This window comes from Dromiciops gliroides, chromosome 2 (assembly GCF_019393635.1).
Source record: "Dromiciops gliroides isolate mDroGli1 chromosome 2, mDroGli1.pri, whole genome shotgun sequence".
Classification (NCBI taxonomy): Eukaryota; Metazoa; Chordata; class Mammalia; order Microbiotheria; family Microbiotheriidae; genus Dromiciops; species Dromiciops gliroides.
Window position 1 is genome coordinate 353,747,247 of NC_057862.1, and position 14,566 is coordinate 353,761,812.

At 42.2% G+C, this 14,566-nt stretch overlaps 1 protein-coding gene across 3 annotated transcripts in view; it reads left to right on the top strand.

The window, feature by feature from the left end:
- The window catches only part of HRH2 (histamine receptor H2), a 68,770-nt gene extending 55,291 nt beyond the window's left edge, over positions 1 to 13,479 (top strand). For 2 of the 3 annotated variants that reach the window (XR_006355077.1, XR_006355078.1), the window contains 2 exons: positions 4,215 to 4,344; positions 9,263 to 9,400. Coding sequence is in view for 1 of the 3 variants with exons in the window: in XM_043989902.1 (XP_043845837.1) it covers positions 9,263 to 9,485 (223 nt within the window). In the remaining 2 variants the exon portion in view is untranslated. Of the gene's footprint in view, positions 1 to 4,214; positions 4,345 to 9,262 lie in introns of all 3 variants that reach the window. The other variant, XM_043989902.1, reaches the window with a different exon arrangement.
- Positions 13,480 to 14,566: the final 1,087 nt, after the last annotated feature.

The window sequence follows — 14,566 nt, forward strand, 5'->3', positions numbered from 1 at the left end:
GCTAAGGGAAACTGGCTAAAAATAGCAAGAATGGCTTTTTGAACTATGTTTGGAGTCAGAAGGAGAACAAGAAGGGGATGGATGGATTCAGAATGCCTTAGCAGACAGGTTTCAATGAGTTTCTGTGGTCAAAAGGCTCATTTCCTGGTGGCCAACTCTGGTGATGATTCTTTACACACATAGCAGAACTGTCCCTTAGACAAGAGGTGGACACACATCTGACTGTCCTTAGCTGGTCCTTGAAGTCTTTCCAACTTGATAGGAGCCATCAGAACTTGAGTTTACAATGGGAAGGAAACAGGTCACCAGCCCAATAGATATAGGAAAAGGAAACCTTAAATTCTTAACCTTGGGTATCCTTGGATAGATTAAGAACTCCCACCCTAGAGGAAGAACAAAGGCTGGGGGTGGGGTTGCACTCTGAATATTGGTCCCTTCCTTGTCTGGAAATGTTGGCTTAGAATCCATTGGAGAATAGTTCCCCAGGAGTGACTGGGGAAGGGAAGAAGGTGGTGATAGAGATTTGCCCCACCCCTGATTGCATTAGAGATAGTTGAGAAACAGGCACATAGCAGAAATTGGATCACCACCCATACACTTAGAGGGCTTGGTGAGGCAGCCCTTGGAATTAAAAAGGTGGTAGCCCATGTTAGCTATTGTTTTATCAGCTCAGTGGTTTCAGCCTTCTTATTTCCATGCAGAAACACCTGAAAGTGGTTGTGAAATCACAAATTTTCATAGGAACCTTAGGACAAGAGTGTAGAAAGGCAGAGCTGGAACACGCAAGTAGTTCATTGATCAGAAAACATATTAAGCAGTTAAAAAAAAAAGTAAATTCTTTCAAAATCAGGGTTGTTTCATTCTTTTCCATTTGTATTTCCAGCCCCTGGCACATAGGAGGCACTTCAATGCTTGTTGATTGGTTGGTTGACTAAGCCCCAGCTGTGGGCCCTTCACCGTTCTGGGTACTAGAGATATAAAGACAAAAGGTGTGACAGTCCCAAGAGTTTACACTCAATAAGGGGGAAAACGTGTAGAGAAATAAGCATACACACACTAAACACAAGGTAACTAAAAAGGAATTGCTGGAGGCTGTGGAGAATATTAGCAGCTGAGAAAACATTAAAGTCCATGAATGAAGATTGGCTGGCGGAACTGGAAGAGATCTTAGAGATCATCTAGTCCAACCCTCTCACTTGAGAGATGGGGGAACTGAGGACCAGGGTGGGTGAGAGACTTGCCCATTGTCACACAGGTAGTAAACACTGGAGGTGAAATTTGAAACTATGTTTCTGACTAGAATGCCAGTAAGCTTTCTACTGTACCAGATTCATAGCCTCAGAGCAGAGATAATACATAGGAAGTTAGTGCCATTGGCTTCCGCTGATCAGGTCATACATTTAGAACTGGAAAGGACCTTAAAGGTCATCTAGTCATAGGTTCATAGATTTAAATCTGGAAAGAATATTAAAGGTCATCTAGTACACCACCAGCACCCTCATTTTACAAATGTGGAAACTGAGGCCCAGAGAGGTTAAGTGACTTACCAAAGACATGATGCAAGTGAACAATAGAGTCAGACTAGAACCCAGATGCCCTGCCTCCCTCCCTGGTGCTCTTTTCATAAGGCTACCATATTAGGATGGTAGCACATAAGGAAGATGAAGAAGCCTCACTTAGAATAGGGACAAACCTGTCGTTGTGGTCCCAAACCACTGAGCCCACTACTGCCCTCCTTTAAGAGAGTTCTCCTCCCCAGCCCCTCTATTCCTCACCAGCCCCATCCACTTCACAGAAATACAGAATCAATTCCTATATTGCTAAAAAAGGAAGTATTTTGAGTCCCTGAGACTCACTTCCCAGGATATTCTTATGAGGAACCATGAATTAGAAGAATTGATCTGACTCCCAAAGATACTCCCACTACCTACAAGCTCCAGAAAGTATCACTAACCTACCCCCAAAAGAGTCCAGAGCCCCTATCAAACATATCTTCCCTGGACCATTGTTTGACCTGGACATGTGCTGGTTTTGCTTTTGCCTCATCCTCAGCCCAGTGACCAAGGCCAAGATGACTGGCCCTACCTAGCAATGGTATCCTTTCTACCTTATCCAGGATTCCCCACCTTTGAAAACAAAAACCAAGATGTGAACTCCTCTGCACCCATAATTCAATTCTACTCATGGGAATCAGTGCAGTATAGGGAGCAAAGCCTTTGATAGGTCAACCTCCCTTAGAAGTCGGAAGAGTAGATCCATTAAGGATCTATGGTTAGTGACCTCTTAACTAAAGGTAGATGCTAACTACTGCCCATTTCTTGTTTGATGAGGTCCCCAAGAGATTTTAAGCTAAAAAAACTTGAGGGACTTCTCTCCCATGACAAGTCTCTCAAAATAAAGATTACAAAGGAAAGCAATTATACTGAAATATAGTTTGCAAAATATATAAAAGCCAAGTTCCCGTACCCCACCATTAGAACCCCTACATTACACCCTGTTGCCTCTCATATATGTGGTACTTTTTAAAGGTTTAAAAACACTTTCTTACATCAACACTGTGTGGTGGCTTGGGCAAGGTAAAGAATTACAGAATCTCAGAGTAGGAAAGGAGTCCTAACCCAATCCATGCCTGAACAGGAATCCTCTACAAAATACTCAAAAAGTAGTTATCGCTCCTTTGCTTGAAGACCTCTAGTTAAGAGGCTATGAACTGTGTCCCAAGGCAGCTCATTCCAATTGTTAGAACATTGTTTCCTAATTTGAGGCTAAATATGTCTCTCTTCATGGCAACTAGGTAGCAGCAATGGATAGAGTATGGGGCCTGGAGACAGGAAGACTCATCTTTCTGAGTTCAAATCTGGCCTCAGACACTTACAAGCTGTGTGACCCTAGGCAAGTAACTTAACCCTGTTTGCCTCATCTGTAAAATGAGCTGGAGAAGGAAACAGCAAACCACTCCAGTATCTTTGCCAAGAAAACCCCAAATGGGGTCACAAACAGTCAAATGAAAATACAAATGTAACAAATGTTTCTCTTCAACATCCACCCATTGCTCCTAGTTCTGCCTTCCCCCAAATCTCTTTTCTAGACTAAACTAGTCCTCTTTTATGGCTGAGGAAATGAGGCTCACAGAGGGGAAGTTACTTTATCAGTGTTACATGCTTGAAAATATCAGAACTGGGCTTCAAACTCAGGCCAGATTACTCTAAATCTAAGCCTCTTTCCATTGCACCTGTTAAGGGATTCAGAATTTGGCTTCCATGTAAACAAAGATATTTATGCCCTCTCAACACAATCTTGAATATAGTCCATATGCTTCCTTTTAGCCTCTTTGTAAGAGCTGAATCTTGACCTACCTCAGTTTTCCCTGCTTCTCATCCTAAGACTGATAGTCTAAAAGATGTACTGTTTCCTCCTGTCTTCCCTTATTCTCTGAACTACATAATGAATTGCTTGGTTTTGATCTTCCAATTGAGAAGGGTATATGTTCTTTGAATTGATAGCCTAAAGGTATGGGTAGTCTGGTATAGAGATATTCAGTCCATTTTAATAGCCTAGCTCCAATCATGTTAACCAATTAGATTTGATTGCTATTTGATGAACTACCTACTGTTTGAAGGATATATGAACTATGAGTCAGCAGGCATGGTTGTCTCCAGTCTAAGAGAGATGGCCAAATGACTATCCTTTTATTAATAACCTGCTGGCCTTATTAATAAAATTATTTAATTACCCAGAAATTATGTTTCTAAAGCTTTCTAATCATCACATAAGGAAACAGCCTATGAGAGGTTATATGACTTTCCTAGTGTCGTTTAGCTAATATCTGAGGAAGGATTCAAATTCAGGTCTTCCTGACTCCAAGTCTAGTGCTATCTTGCCACCTTGAACAGCTTCAGGAAAGGTTTAAAGAGACAATGCATATTCAGAGGAGCAAGAGTATTATGCTACTAGACTTGTTAGAGTGTATGGAGGGGAGTGGTATGAGAGAATGCAAGAGATGGACAGTGGTTCAAGGTTAGAGAGAATTTTGAGTGTCAGCAAAGAAGTTAGAACATGGTTCCTTAGGCAATAGGAAACCACCAGTGTTTTGGGGTTTTTTTCTTCAAATTGTCCATTGAGTTTTAGTCGCCATAAACAAAGTCTTTGAAATTCAAGTTATGTAATGGATCCTGATCAATTTATTTTTTTTTCTGTAATTTAACCCTTTCTAGCTCTGGACAGTTTCCTAGGTCTCCATGAGTCCGGTTGTAGAAAAGCCCACTCCTTTCCTAATTCGATTGAGGTTAAGGCCATGCTTAGACTTACAACTGGAAACAGGAAAGGCAGAAGCGGGGCTCTTTGGTGAGTATCTGGAGACATTATGGGTGCATGCAAGTCCAGAAAAGAGTAAAGATTATCTCCTTCCATCATCAAGTGACTTCATCTCTTTGGGCATCAGTTTCCTCATCTCTAAAAGTAGGAACTTCAACTACATGACATCTAAGGTCCTTTTCAGTTCTAACATTCTGTGACTCTGTGAAGCATTTAACAAATTGTCATATAAAATGGAAATGTACTTCTCTGGTTAAATGACTCCCTTACTCAAAAACCTTTGCAAGCAAAGATGGTCCTACTCCCTCACCCTCCAAAGAATGTAGGATTTGAGTTGTGGTGCCAGGTATGGGGAATGACTGCAGGTCTACCTTTCTGTAAAGCACGGTGGACAATCTCTAGTATAAGGGGTCCCAGTTCCTTTCACTAAGTTGACTGTGCAGTTCAGAGTGATCTGTGTGGGATCTACCCAGAGCCCTGTCCTCAGTAGTACTTTATCATGCCCAAGGTTACTCAGCTTTAGGGTGATTTCAAGGAGCTATTTTGTCAACGAGCAGAGCTTACCTGTCTTGGGTTTGTTCCCAAGAAGTTGAAAAATAGCAAAATAGCAACTCCCATTTTTATAGCTCTTTAAGGTTGACAAAGTAATCTATTACCCACACCCTCCAATTGCCATTCCCCTTTTTATACATACATAATTTGGAACCACAGAATCACAGATTCCTAGAGTTGAAACAGACCATGGGGTCCATCAAGTCCTACCCTCCCCTAAGCAGGAATCCCCTCTATACTGTCCCAGCCTCTCCTAGAAGACTTTCAGCTATAAGGAGAAAGCTATAAGCCTCTCACTCCTTCAGAGGACTGCCCAGTTTTCTTTTGGACAACTCTAATTATTAGGAGGAGTAGCAAAGTGACACACAGTAGTGTGTCCACCCAGAGTGTCCACCCTGAAGTCAGGAAGACTCATCTTCCTGAATTGAAATCTGGCTTCAAATATTTACTATATGTGAGACTCTGGGCAAGTCACTTAACCTTGTTTGCCTAAGTTTCTTCATCCGTAAACCAAGCTAGAAAAGGAAATGACAAACCAGTCCAATATCTATACCAAGAAAATTCCAAATGGGGTCATGAAAAATTGGACATGACTGAAATGACTGAACAACAACAACAACAACAAAATTGTTAGGAAGTCTTTCTTTGCAGTGAATTGAAATCTTTCTCTGCAACTTCCTAATTCTTCCTCCTGGATCCAAGCAGAACACATCTAATTTCCTTTCTATCAAAGAAGCAGTGCATTACAAGAAAAAGAAAGGGGAAAAAAAGGACTGGCTCCTGGGCCAGAGGACATAGATTCAAATCCAATCTCTGATGTTTACTGTGTGACCTTGGTAAAGTCTCTTATCTTCCCTGGACCTTGGCTTCCAGATCTTGAAAAAGAAGGGGTAGGATGTATGGAGTAGATGGTCTCTGGGGTTACTTCCAGATGTAGAGCTATGAGCCCCTTCTAGTCTTTCAAATGATCTGAGATTGCTGGCATATGTTCACTAACCCTTGTATGGGGTTAAAATTCTAGCTATACTATCTAAAATCTAATGAATGGTTGCCAATAAATTATAAATTTTAGCAAGAGTATTTAAGTGTTTAAGTACTTGTTAAAGAGCATTAGGATCAGAGAGAAAGGTAAAAATCTAACTGTTTCTAAGAGACCCCATCATCCAACCCGCCATGGCGAGGTCAGGAACCAAAAGAGGAAAAAACCCTCTGCCAGTGTCCACTTCCTACTTCGTGTCCTCCTCCCAGAAATGGGAGGCTCCTGAAGTTGATTGGCTGGTAACCTTGATAGACAGTACCCACAAGCAAACGTCACTTCCTGATGCCAAGGACCTTGACCATATGGCTTGCCCTCAGATACCTTCTCCTCATGGCGGAGCTTTCCTACAGTAGCTCTCCAGCAGGTGGCATCATTCCAATTGTTACATCCTCTTCTCCAAGGTAAACATCACGGGTCCTTTCAATCAATCCCCATTTGGCAGAATCTCCAGTTCCCTCACCATTCAAATCACTTTCCTCCAAATATCTTTTAAAGTGTTAATGTCCCTTCTAAAGTGTGGCTCCCACGTTTAGTACATCACTCCCAGCATGGTCTAACCTCCTTCTCCAGCTAATAACAGCATTAATGATCCATGAGCCTGCTTGATCATAGAGTCAGGAATATCAGAATTAAAATTTTTTCTTCAGTCATTTGCTAGTGATTAGCTTAATCTCTGTCAGTCATCTATGCTCATAATAATAATAGCACCTGCCTCCCAGGATTGTGCTAAAGATCAAATAAGATGATATATCTATAAAGCACTTTGCAAACCTTAAAGTGCTATATAAATGCTAGCTATTGATATTATTATTATTATGAATTATTATTCATGAATCTGCTTTAACCAATCTCTAATTAAAAATCTCCTTCCTCTCTTGCTTCCACCATCACTAAATGCCAATCTTTTTCTTTCTAGTCTTATATATTCTTTACCGTACATAATTCATACCACAAGTATATTTTGAGTGGTTTCTTTTAAAGAGAAAAAGAATCCCTAAATTCTGAAATAGCCATAGGATTTAGAGCACGAAGGGACCATAGCTTATCTAATCCAGTCTCCTCATTTTGCAGAGGAGGAAACTGAGGCCCAAAGAGTTTTAGTGATTTATCCACTGTCACAAAGGTAATACAAATAGCAAAGCCCTGGTTTGAAGTCTGGCTCCAGATAAACCTCTGACTGCATTCAGCATTCTTTCCAATATTTCACCCAATGTAAGGTTTTTAACTGGTAAATAAGAGGCTTGACCTTTAATCAAAATTGTCCAGGTATAAATTATCATTTACAGCCCTCAAAGAGAACAGTGCCTCCCCTTCCCACTGAAATCTCAATCTACCCTTCCACTCACCATTTGCTATTGTCCCCCTGAGGTGCTGTGAATTAAGTTCATTCTGCAAACCCGGGATCACTCACAGCTGATTAAGGATCCTCCTGATTGCTAAGCAGAGGATAAAAAGAACTGTCACATATAATTAGGTGCCCATTTTAGGAAGAACAATCACAGTCTGGCATTGGTCCAGAAGAGGGAGAGTAGGATGGGGAGGGACTGTAGACCTTCTAGACAAGGTTTGGTTGAAGAAACTAAAAGTGTTTCACCTTGAGAAGAGAAAACAGGGAGAGGAAAGAAAAGAATCACTTTCTTAAAATATCTGAAGAGCTGTCCAGTGGAAGAGAGTGATTACACTTGTTCTGCTTGGCCCCAAGGAACAGAACTTAGAGTACTGGGTAGAGGTAACACAGAAATGTATTTGAGTTTAATGTAAAAAGAATTTCTTATGCCATCAAAGCTGCCCAAAAGTGAAATGGGCAGCTTCCTTAGTGAGATATTTGTCATTCTGGAGTAATTGAAGCTTTACCCTGCTCTTACTCACAATACCCTGTGAGCTAGGTAACAGAAATCCATCTATTCTTTGAGAGATCTGTGATGTCATCAGTATGGGTGGTCCCCCCTACAGTGGTTTAGTTTACAATCTATCAGTACCTGCCCATTCTATGTGGCTCATCCACGTCCTACCCTAAATCCAATATAAGAGACCCATTCTGACTCACTGATATCCTCCCATAAATCTAATACAAGTGGCCCACTCTGACTCATCTGTATGCTCCTATATATCTAATACAGTAGGTCCACCCAAAATATGGGAGGGGCTTCTTCTAGACCTCTTCACATTACATGGATGCCAAGGAAGTACCCAAGCTATCCATTAGTCATCCCTCACTCTTGATCCATGACAGACCTACCTCTGGTCATACATCTCCCTAATGGCATCCTTTATGACACTGCTCTTGGCCAATTCTTGGTTGATGATGGGTGTTGCAAGGTTCTTCAGGTGACTTGCAACTTTAGTGCTTTGGAGACTTCGTATTCCATGACTAGCATGACCTCCATGACTACAATATTACTAAAAGATCACTGTTTAAAAAAAAAAAATTTTGTTTGGTTTTTGAGTGTTAAGTGACTTTCCCAAGGTCACACAGCTAGTAAGTGTCAAGTGTCTGAGGTAGGATTTGAATTCAGGTCCTCCTGAATCCAGGACTGGTGCTTTATCCACTGTGCCATTTAGCTGCCCCCTAAAATAAAAAACAAATTTTAAAAAGTGATGGCCATTGGTGTTTCCGGAAGGAGCCTGAGCTTATTAAAAGCTATGATTTCCCAAAAGCAATTCTATCTGCTTTCCTCCTATTCAGTTTAGGGCCCAGCTTATGGTCCATGCATGGATAGCTCAAGCTATGGGTCATCCATCCAATTCCATTTCATAGACTGGACTATATAAGTGTAATAGTGTAAATACAATCAGCCCCATTTCATAAAGCTGAGATTCAGAGAGACTGTAATTTGCCATTAAGTATAAGAGCCAAGATTCAAACCCATGTCTTCTGACATCAAATTGAGAGATCTTTTCACTATACCAAACTGCTCCATGTCACTGCTCCATGCTTCCTGTCACTAGAGATCTCTGGATGCAGCAGGTTTGTTGACTACTTGTCAGGACTGTAATTACAGAGGTTCTGATTGAGGTAGAAGACAAACTAGAAGACTTCTGGGGTCTCTTCTAAGTCTGATATTCTATGAATCCTCTCTCCCCTCTCCTTGGGGAAGGAGAGGGTTTTTTGTGGGGTTTTTTAGTGAGGCAATTGGGGTTAAGTGACTTGCCCAGGGTCACACAGCTAGTAAGTGTTAAGTGTCTAAGGTCGGATTTGAACTCAGGTCCTCCTGAATCCAGGTCCACTGAGCCACCTAGCTGCCCCAAAGGAGAGGTTTTGATGGGGGCAGACATGCTGACAGTCACTGGACACAATGGACATTCCTGAGCTGAATAGTGCCATACTGATCACTGTGCTTATTATCCCCCCTCCAGGAAGCCTTTTCTGGCCTATACCTCCAACTCTAGAAACGTCCTCACCTGCTGGAAAAATGTGTGGAGCTTGAAGTTCTTCTCCCAAAGGCAAAGGGAGGAATCTGTTGGAGGACTTTCCGACATACTGAGGACACCACCACCCCAGATCACTCAGGACATTACCTCTCAGACCACCGAGGACACCACTCACCAAGCTATCTTGGAAACCTTCCCATGCCAATGAGGGCAGCATTCCCAGGACCAGCCAGGTCACAAAAGACACCATCCCCCAAGTCCTTAAGGCCATTTCTCCACTCTCAAATCACTGGATACATTATCCCCGCTCTGGATTGTTGACTTATAATCTGACCGGGGAACATTCAAAACAAGTTCATATCCCAGGCTGGGAGGACAATGATTCAGGAGTTTTAAAACTGTGAAGTCCAGGAATGTGAATCTAGATTCCTGGATGTCAGAAAGCTGTTTACAAGACTCCCCTTATAGTGAAGTAAGTCTCCAAACATAAGTGTGTGCACACATATGCACATGTGACCCCTGACTAGGACAGAGAAAGAACTCATTAAAAAGCCTGTCAGTCATTTGGGAGATTGTGAACCTCGGAGAAAGCAAAAAAAGAGGAAATAGTGCTTTAATCTTCATCCAACCAGGATTAGAGCTTCAGAGGCATATGTGGGCCCCTGAAATGCCTTCCCTTTCCCATTCCTATCATATCCACTTATCCTCCCCACTGAAATCTGCAGCCCACCTCACTTCACATCCAGTCACAGCATAGAGGAAGGAATCTACACTTCCTCTTATCTCACCTATGCTGCAGAGGAAACCTTATAACAGTTCTACCAAGAAGGCAGAAAGGGCCTCAAAGGAGCTTGGGGTCCTGAAATACACACACACACACACACACACACACACACACACACACACACACACACACTGAGCATTGTAAATCCAGAGATATCCAACAGATTGACCACAGCCTCAGGGAGGAGTCTGATAGGAGGGTAAGAGGGATGAAAGATAAAGGATATGAAGTGGGGAATGTGAGAAAGGGGGAAGGGAAAGGAATAAGCATTTATGTGGCATGTATCGTGTGCCAGGAACTATGCTAAGCATTTTACCTCTGGATAACTAAAGTAGCAGAGTTAGAAGTGGGGGATGAAGGGAACACAAGAAGGAAGGTACAAGGTGGAGCATTAGGGGGATCCCAGTTCAGGAATTTGAAGGGTCTGAGATATGAGACTAAGGGGATTGGGGATGGGGGAGTAAAGTAGAGTAAGAGTTGTGACTGAAGGTGATTTGAGATGGGGGGAGGGAACGTAGTGGGAAAGAGAGATAGAGAATCAAGGGAATGTAAAGTGAGATATAAAGAGAATAGATGAGAGGTGGTAGATTGGGGAACCTGGAGGGTAGGGAATGGGCTAAGGGCATGGAGCTAAGGCAGGGAGCACTACCCAAGCCTCTGTTATCTCCTAAAGTGATTAGCTTAGATCTTTCCTGAATTTTTAACTTCTGGGAGAGGAAAAATTCCTCCTTCCTCCAGAAAAACATACATACCACCACCACCACTACCAACAACAACAAGTTTTCACATTTGCTGAATTTTATGAGATAATTCCTCTAAAATAAAAGGGAAAGGCAAGGGAGGCCCTGACAGAAAATGATTTTATAAGGAGACGCCCCACAGGAAGTGTGGATGCAGTTTCCACTGTTGAAAGCCAAGGACCAAGCAAGCTGCCCATGAAATGGGCCATGCGCTCAAAAATCCTCCTTTACCTCCTCTCTCCTGGTGCCTCTGACTTTCCTCACCTATCCAACTGGCAGAGCTAATGAAACTTTGGAGAAAAGGCATCTTTTTAAAAATGGAAAACTTGCCTGGTGAGAACAGAAAAGCCTCTAAAATAGGGCAGGTTGGGGGCAATCAAGAAAGCAGGACAGCTTTGAGAAGACCACTGACCCAGGGACACAGACCTTGGCTAGGATGCTGCAACCAACTTGACATGTGACAGATTTCTATCTGCCCTTCCCTGAGCCCCAGCCCCCACATCTGTAAAAGACAGGGAAGGGTGGAGAGACATGTTGAACTAGGGATTCTACAGTCTCTTCCCTTCTCCAGGCCTCAGTTTCCTCCTCTTTAAAATAAAGGGAGTTGGACTCCATCAAGAGCCCTCTCAGCACTAGCTTTCCATGGAATAATCAGGCAGCCAACAGAGATGCAGAAGGACTACCAGGCCAGAGATTCCAAAGACAACAACAAAAGATCCTGGAGAACACCTCCAGGAAACCTGACACTAATGACCTTCCCCCTCAGACCTCACAGAGCACTTCTCTGATGCATGTATTCTTGTGTATCCTATCCATCTGTGTTGGTAATTCATCCCCTCACTACCAGTTCCTTGAGAGCTAGAACCACATCTTTCATAAATTTTGAATCTTCTCCAGCAACAAACACAGGACTCTGCACATTGTAGGTGCTTAATAAATGTTTGTTGAATGAATATTATTGAAATCTATCAAGGATCAGTGTCACTTAGATCTTTGAGCTTAAGATGACAGAAAAAAATTCATTTTTTTTCATCTATTACTAAAAGAGGCTCCTAGGCACCAATTATCTTTTAGAGCAAGCACATGAGAGGTTGTAAGCAAAGGTGCCTCTAACAGTGAACTGATTAGACAAAGTAAAAAGCTTTAAAAAGTGATTGAGGAATGAATGAATGAATGAATGGTCCAGATCTGAAGCCCTAAAAGCCTGAAAGTAGCTGAGGTAGGTAAAATACAGCTTTGGATGCCAAATTGTTTTTGTTTTTTTTTAAGTGAGGCAATTGGGGTTAAGTGACTTGCCCAGGGTCACACAGCTAGTAAGTGTTAAGTGTCTGAGGCCAGATTTGAACTCAGGTACTCCTGAATCCAGGGCCGGTGCTTTATCCACTGTGCCACCTAGCTGCCCCAATGCCAAATTGTTTTGCAAACCAGATAGACACCATTAGAAAGATGAGAAGCAAAGCATGAGAAATGAAACCAATGATTAAAATGTGAGCTTAAATTGAGAAAGAAGGTGCCAACATGAACTTGTGTTTGTGCTTCTTTGAAATCATGTTCCTTGTATTTCGATGTTTAGCCACCTTGTATCACGAGTAATTAACTAATTTATGTTGTTATTTTAATAAAGAGTTTATTTTTGTAGAAAAAGCATGCAGGGCATGAAAATATGCATTCTGTATTTTTTCTTGGCTATTTTTGCCTAGAGGATCATTGAATCTTTGAGCTGAAAGGCATTTTGGGGGATATCTAGTCCAGTTCTTACATTAATCCTGAATCCTGTCTATATCACCATCAAGTGTTCGCACAGTCTCTACTTGAATTCTTCAAGTGACACAAAGCTCACTCTGTCACTACCATTCCATTGCTGGACAACTCTGATTGTTACACAGTCCTTCCTTGTATGAAGCTGAAATCTACAGCCCAGGAATTGTTCCTGGTTCTATCCTCTGACCAACCTGAACTGATCCTTCTTCCACAAAGCAACCCTTCAGACATTTGAAGACCATTGTCACATCCTCCTTAAAGTTTCCTCTGCTCCAGAATAAATATCCTCACTTCCTCCAGCTGATCCTCACTTGGTTTGATTTCCAGTGCACTCATTACTCTGGTCATTCTTCTGTGGATAGGTCCCAATTTGTCAACATCCTTCCTAAAATGTGGCACCTCAGCCTGGAAATATGTTATCTAATGAAAGCAATGGACAGCAGAACTATAATCTCCTTTCCTCTGGATGCTAGGTTTCTGTTAATGCAGCTTAAGATGACACTATCCACAGACAGAGATACCTCTGGGGCCACTGGAAAGCTAGAAGATGAAACATTAGCTATTCTTGTTGTCGCCTTGCGAATCATCTCAAACCAAATTAACACCTAGCTAAAACAGAAATACCACAAACGCCAAACCTTACTCAGAAACAAACTGCCTAAGTCTTTGACTCTGCCTAGAGGTTATCCTGCCCATTTAAACTGTAGCCTACACACCCATCCCATTTCCTTCCAAAAACCTGGTCGGGGGAGTGGTGCGAGTAAGGACGGACCTGGGCATACTTCTAACAGCCCTCATTACAGGTCCTATAGAAGATTATCATTCACCCATACCACATCCTAGGCCCAGCCCTGCCCCGTCACTCCTCACCACATAACTGAGAGATAAAGCAAAGGGAAAAGGACTTTCTGAAACTGAAGAAGAGTATGCAGAATACTGGGTACCAGGATGAGGAAGTGAGACTAAATGAGCTGAGAAATTCCCACAAGGTCCTGAGGCCAGCGATATCCTCCCACCCACCCACCCAAACAATACCGACCCATGGACACAAATGCCGGGAAAGTGTCTGTGCTCCGGACTGAGCATGGACTTGACAACACAGACACACCCATACCACCCACACCCAGGCAAAGTCTGCTGCTCTCCCTTCTAAATTTAGAGGAATTGAGCCTACAGTTTTAAAACTTTCAGCTTTCATTTCCCCTTCTCTGGCTTGTTTCAATAGGGTCTCTTCCAGCTGTAGCAAACATCCTAAGAGTAGATGTCTCCTTCACACACCCCCTACCCCAGCATCCTCTGTTCTCTCACTACAGACTCAGTTCTATTTAGTGACTGAGAGAGTCAACCAAGTCTATATATGTGGAAGGTGTCAAATGCAGATAATATTCACACACACACACACACACACACACAGTACTGGCCCCTTGCTCTCAGAGAAGTTTCCCCTCATGAAAATAGCACTGTCCACACAACAGAGTTCCCTTCACACAGAGAGGGTTCAGCCCTGCACAGACAATCTCACTTCCTAGCAATGGTTCTCCCACTGCAGACCTGGGTCTCAAATACAGAATCGACTTTTTTGTTCCAACAACTCTGTCTGGTTCTTGGTAATCAGGGAAGAACTCAGGTCCTACTTTTACAAAGAGTCACACAAAAGAATCCAAACCATCACACTTTGGTGCCTTAGAAATGGTGTTCCCCAGATAGGACCCAGAGGCCTTCCTATTTAGCTCCAGGGCAGATTTTGAATGAAGATAGTTGTGGTGTAATATAAAAAGCATAAAAATTGGTATTAAGAAATCTGGATTACAACACATACTAATTATATGTACTCTCCCTAAACCTTGGGTTCCTCATCAAGAGGAATAATCCCTTGCAACAGCTAGCCCAGAAGATGGTTCAAATAAGTTAATATACTTAAAGCATTCTGTAAACATTAAAGTCTATCTATAGTCTGTTTAAAGAAATGTCAACTATTATTATGATCATCATCATCATGGTTGG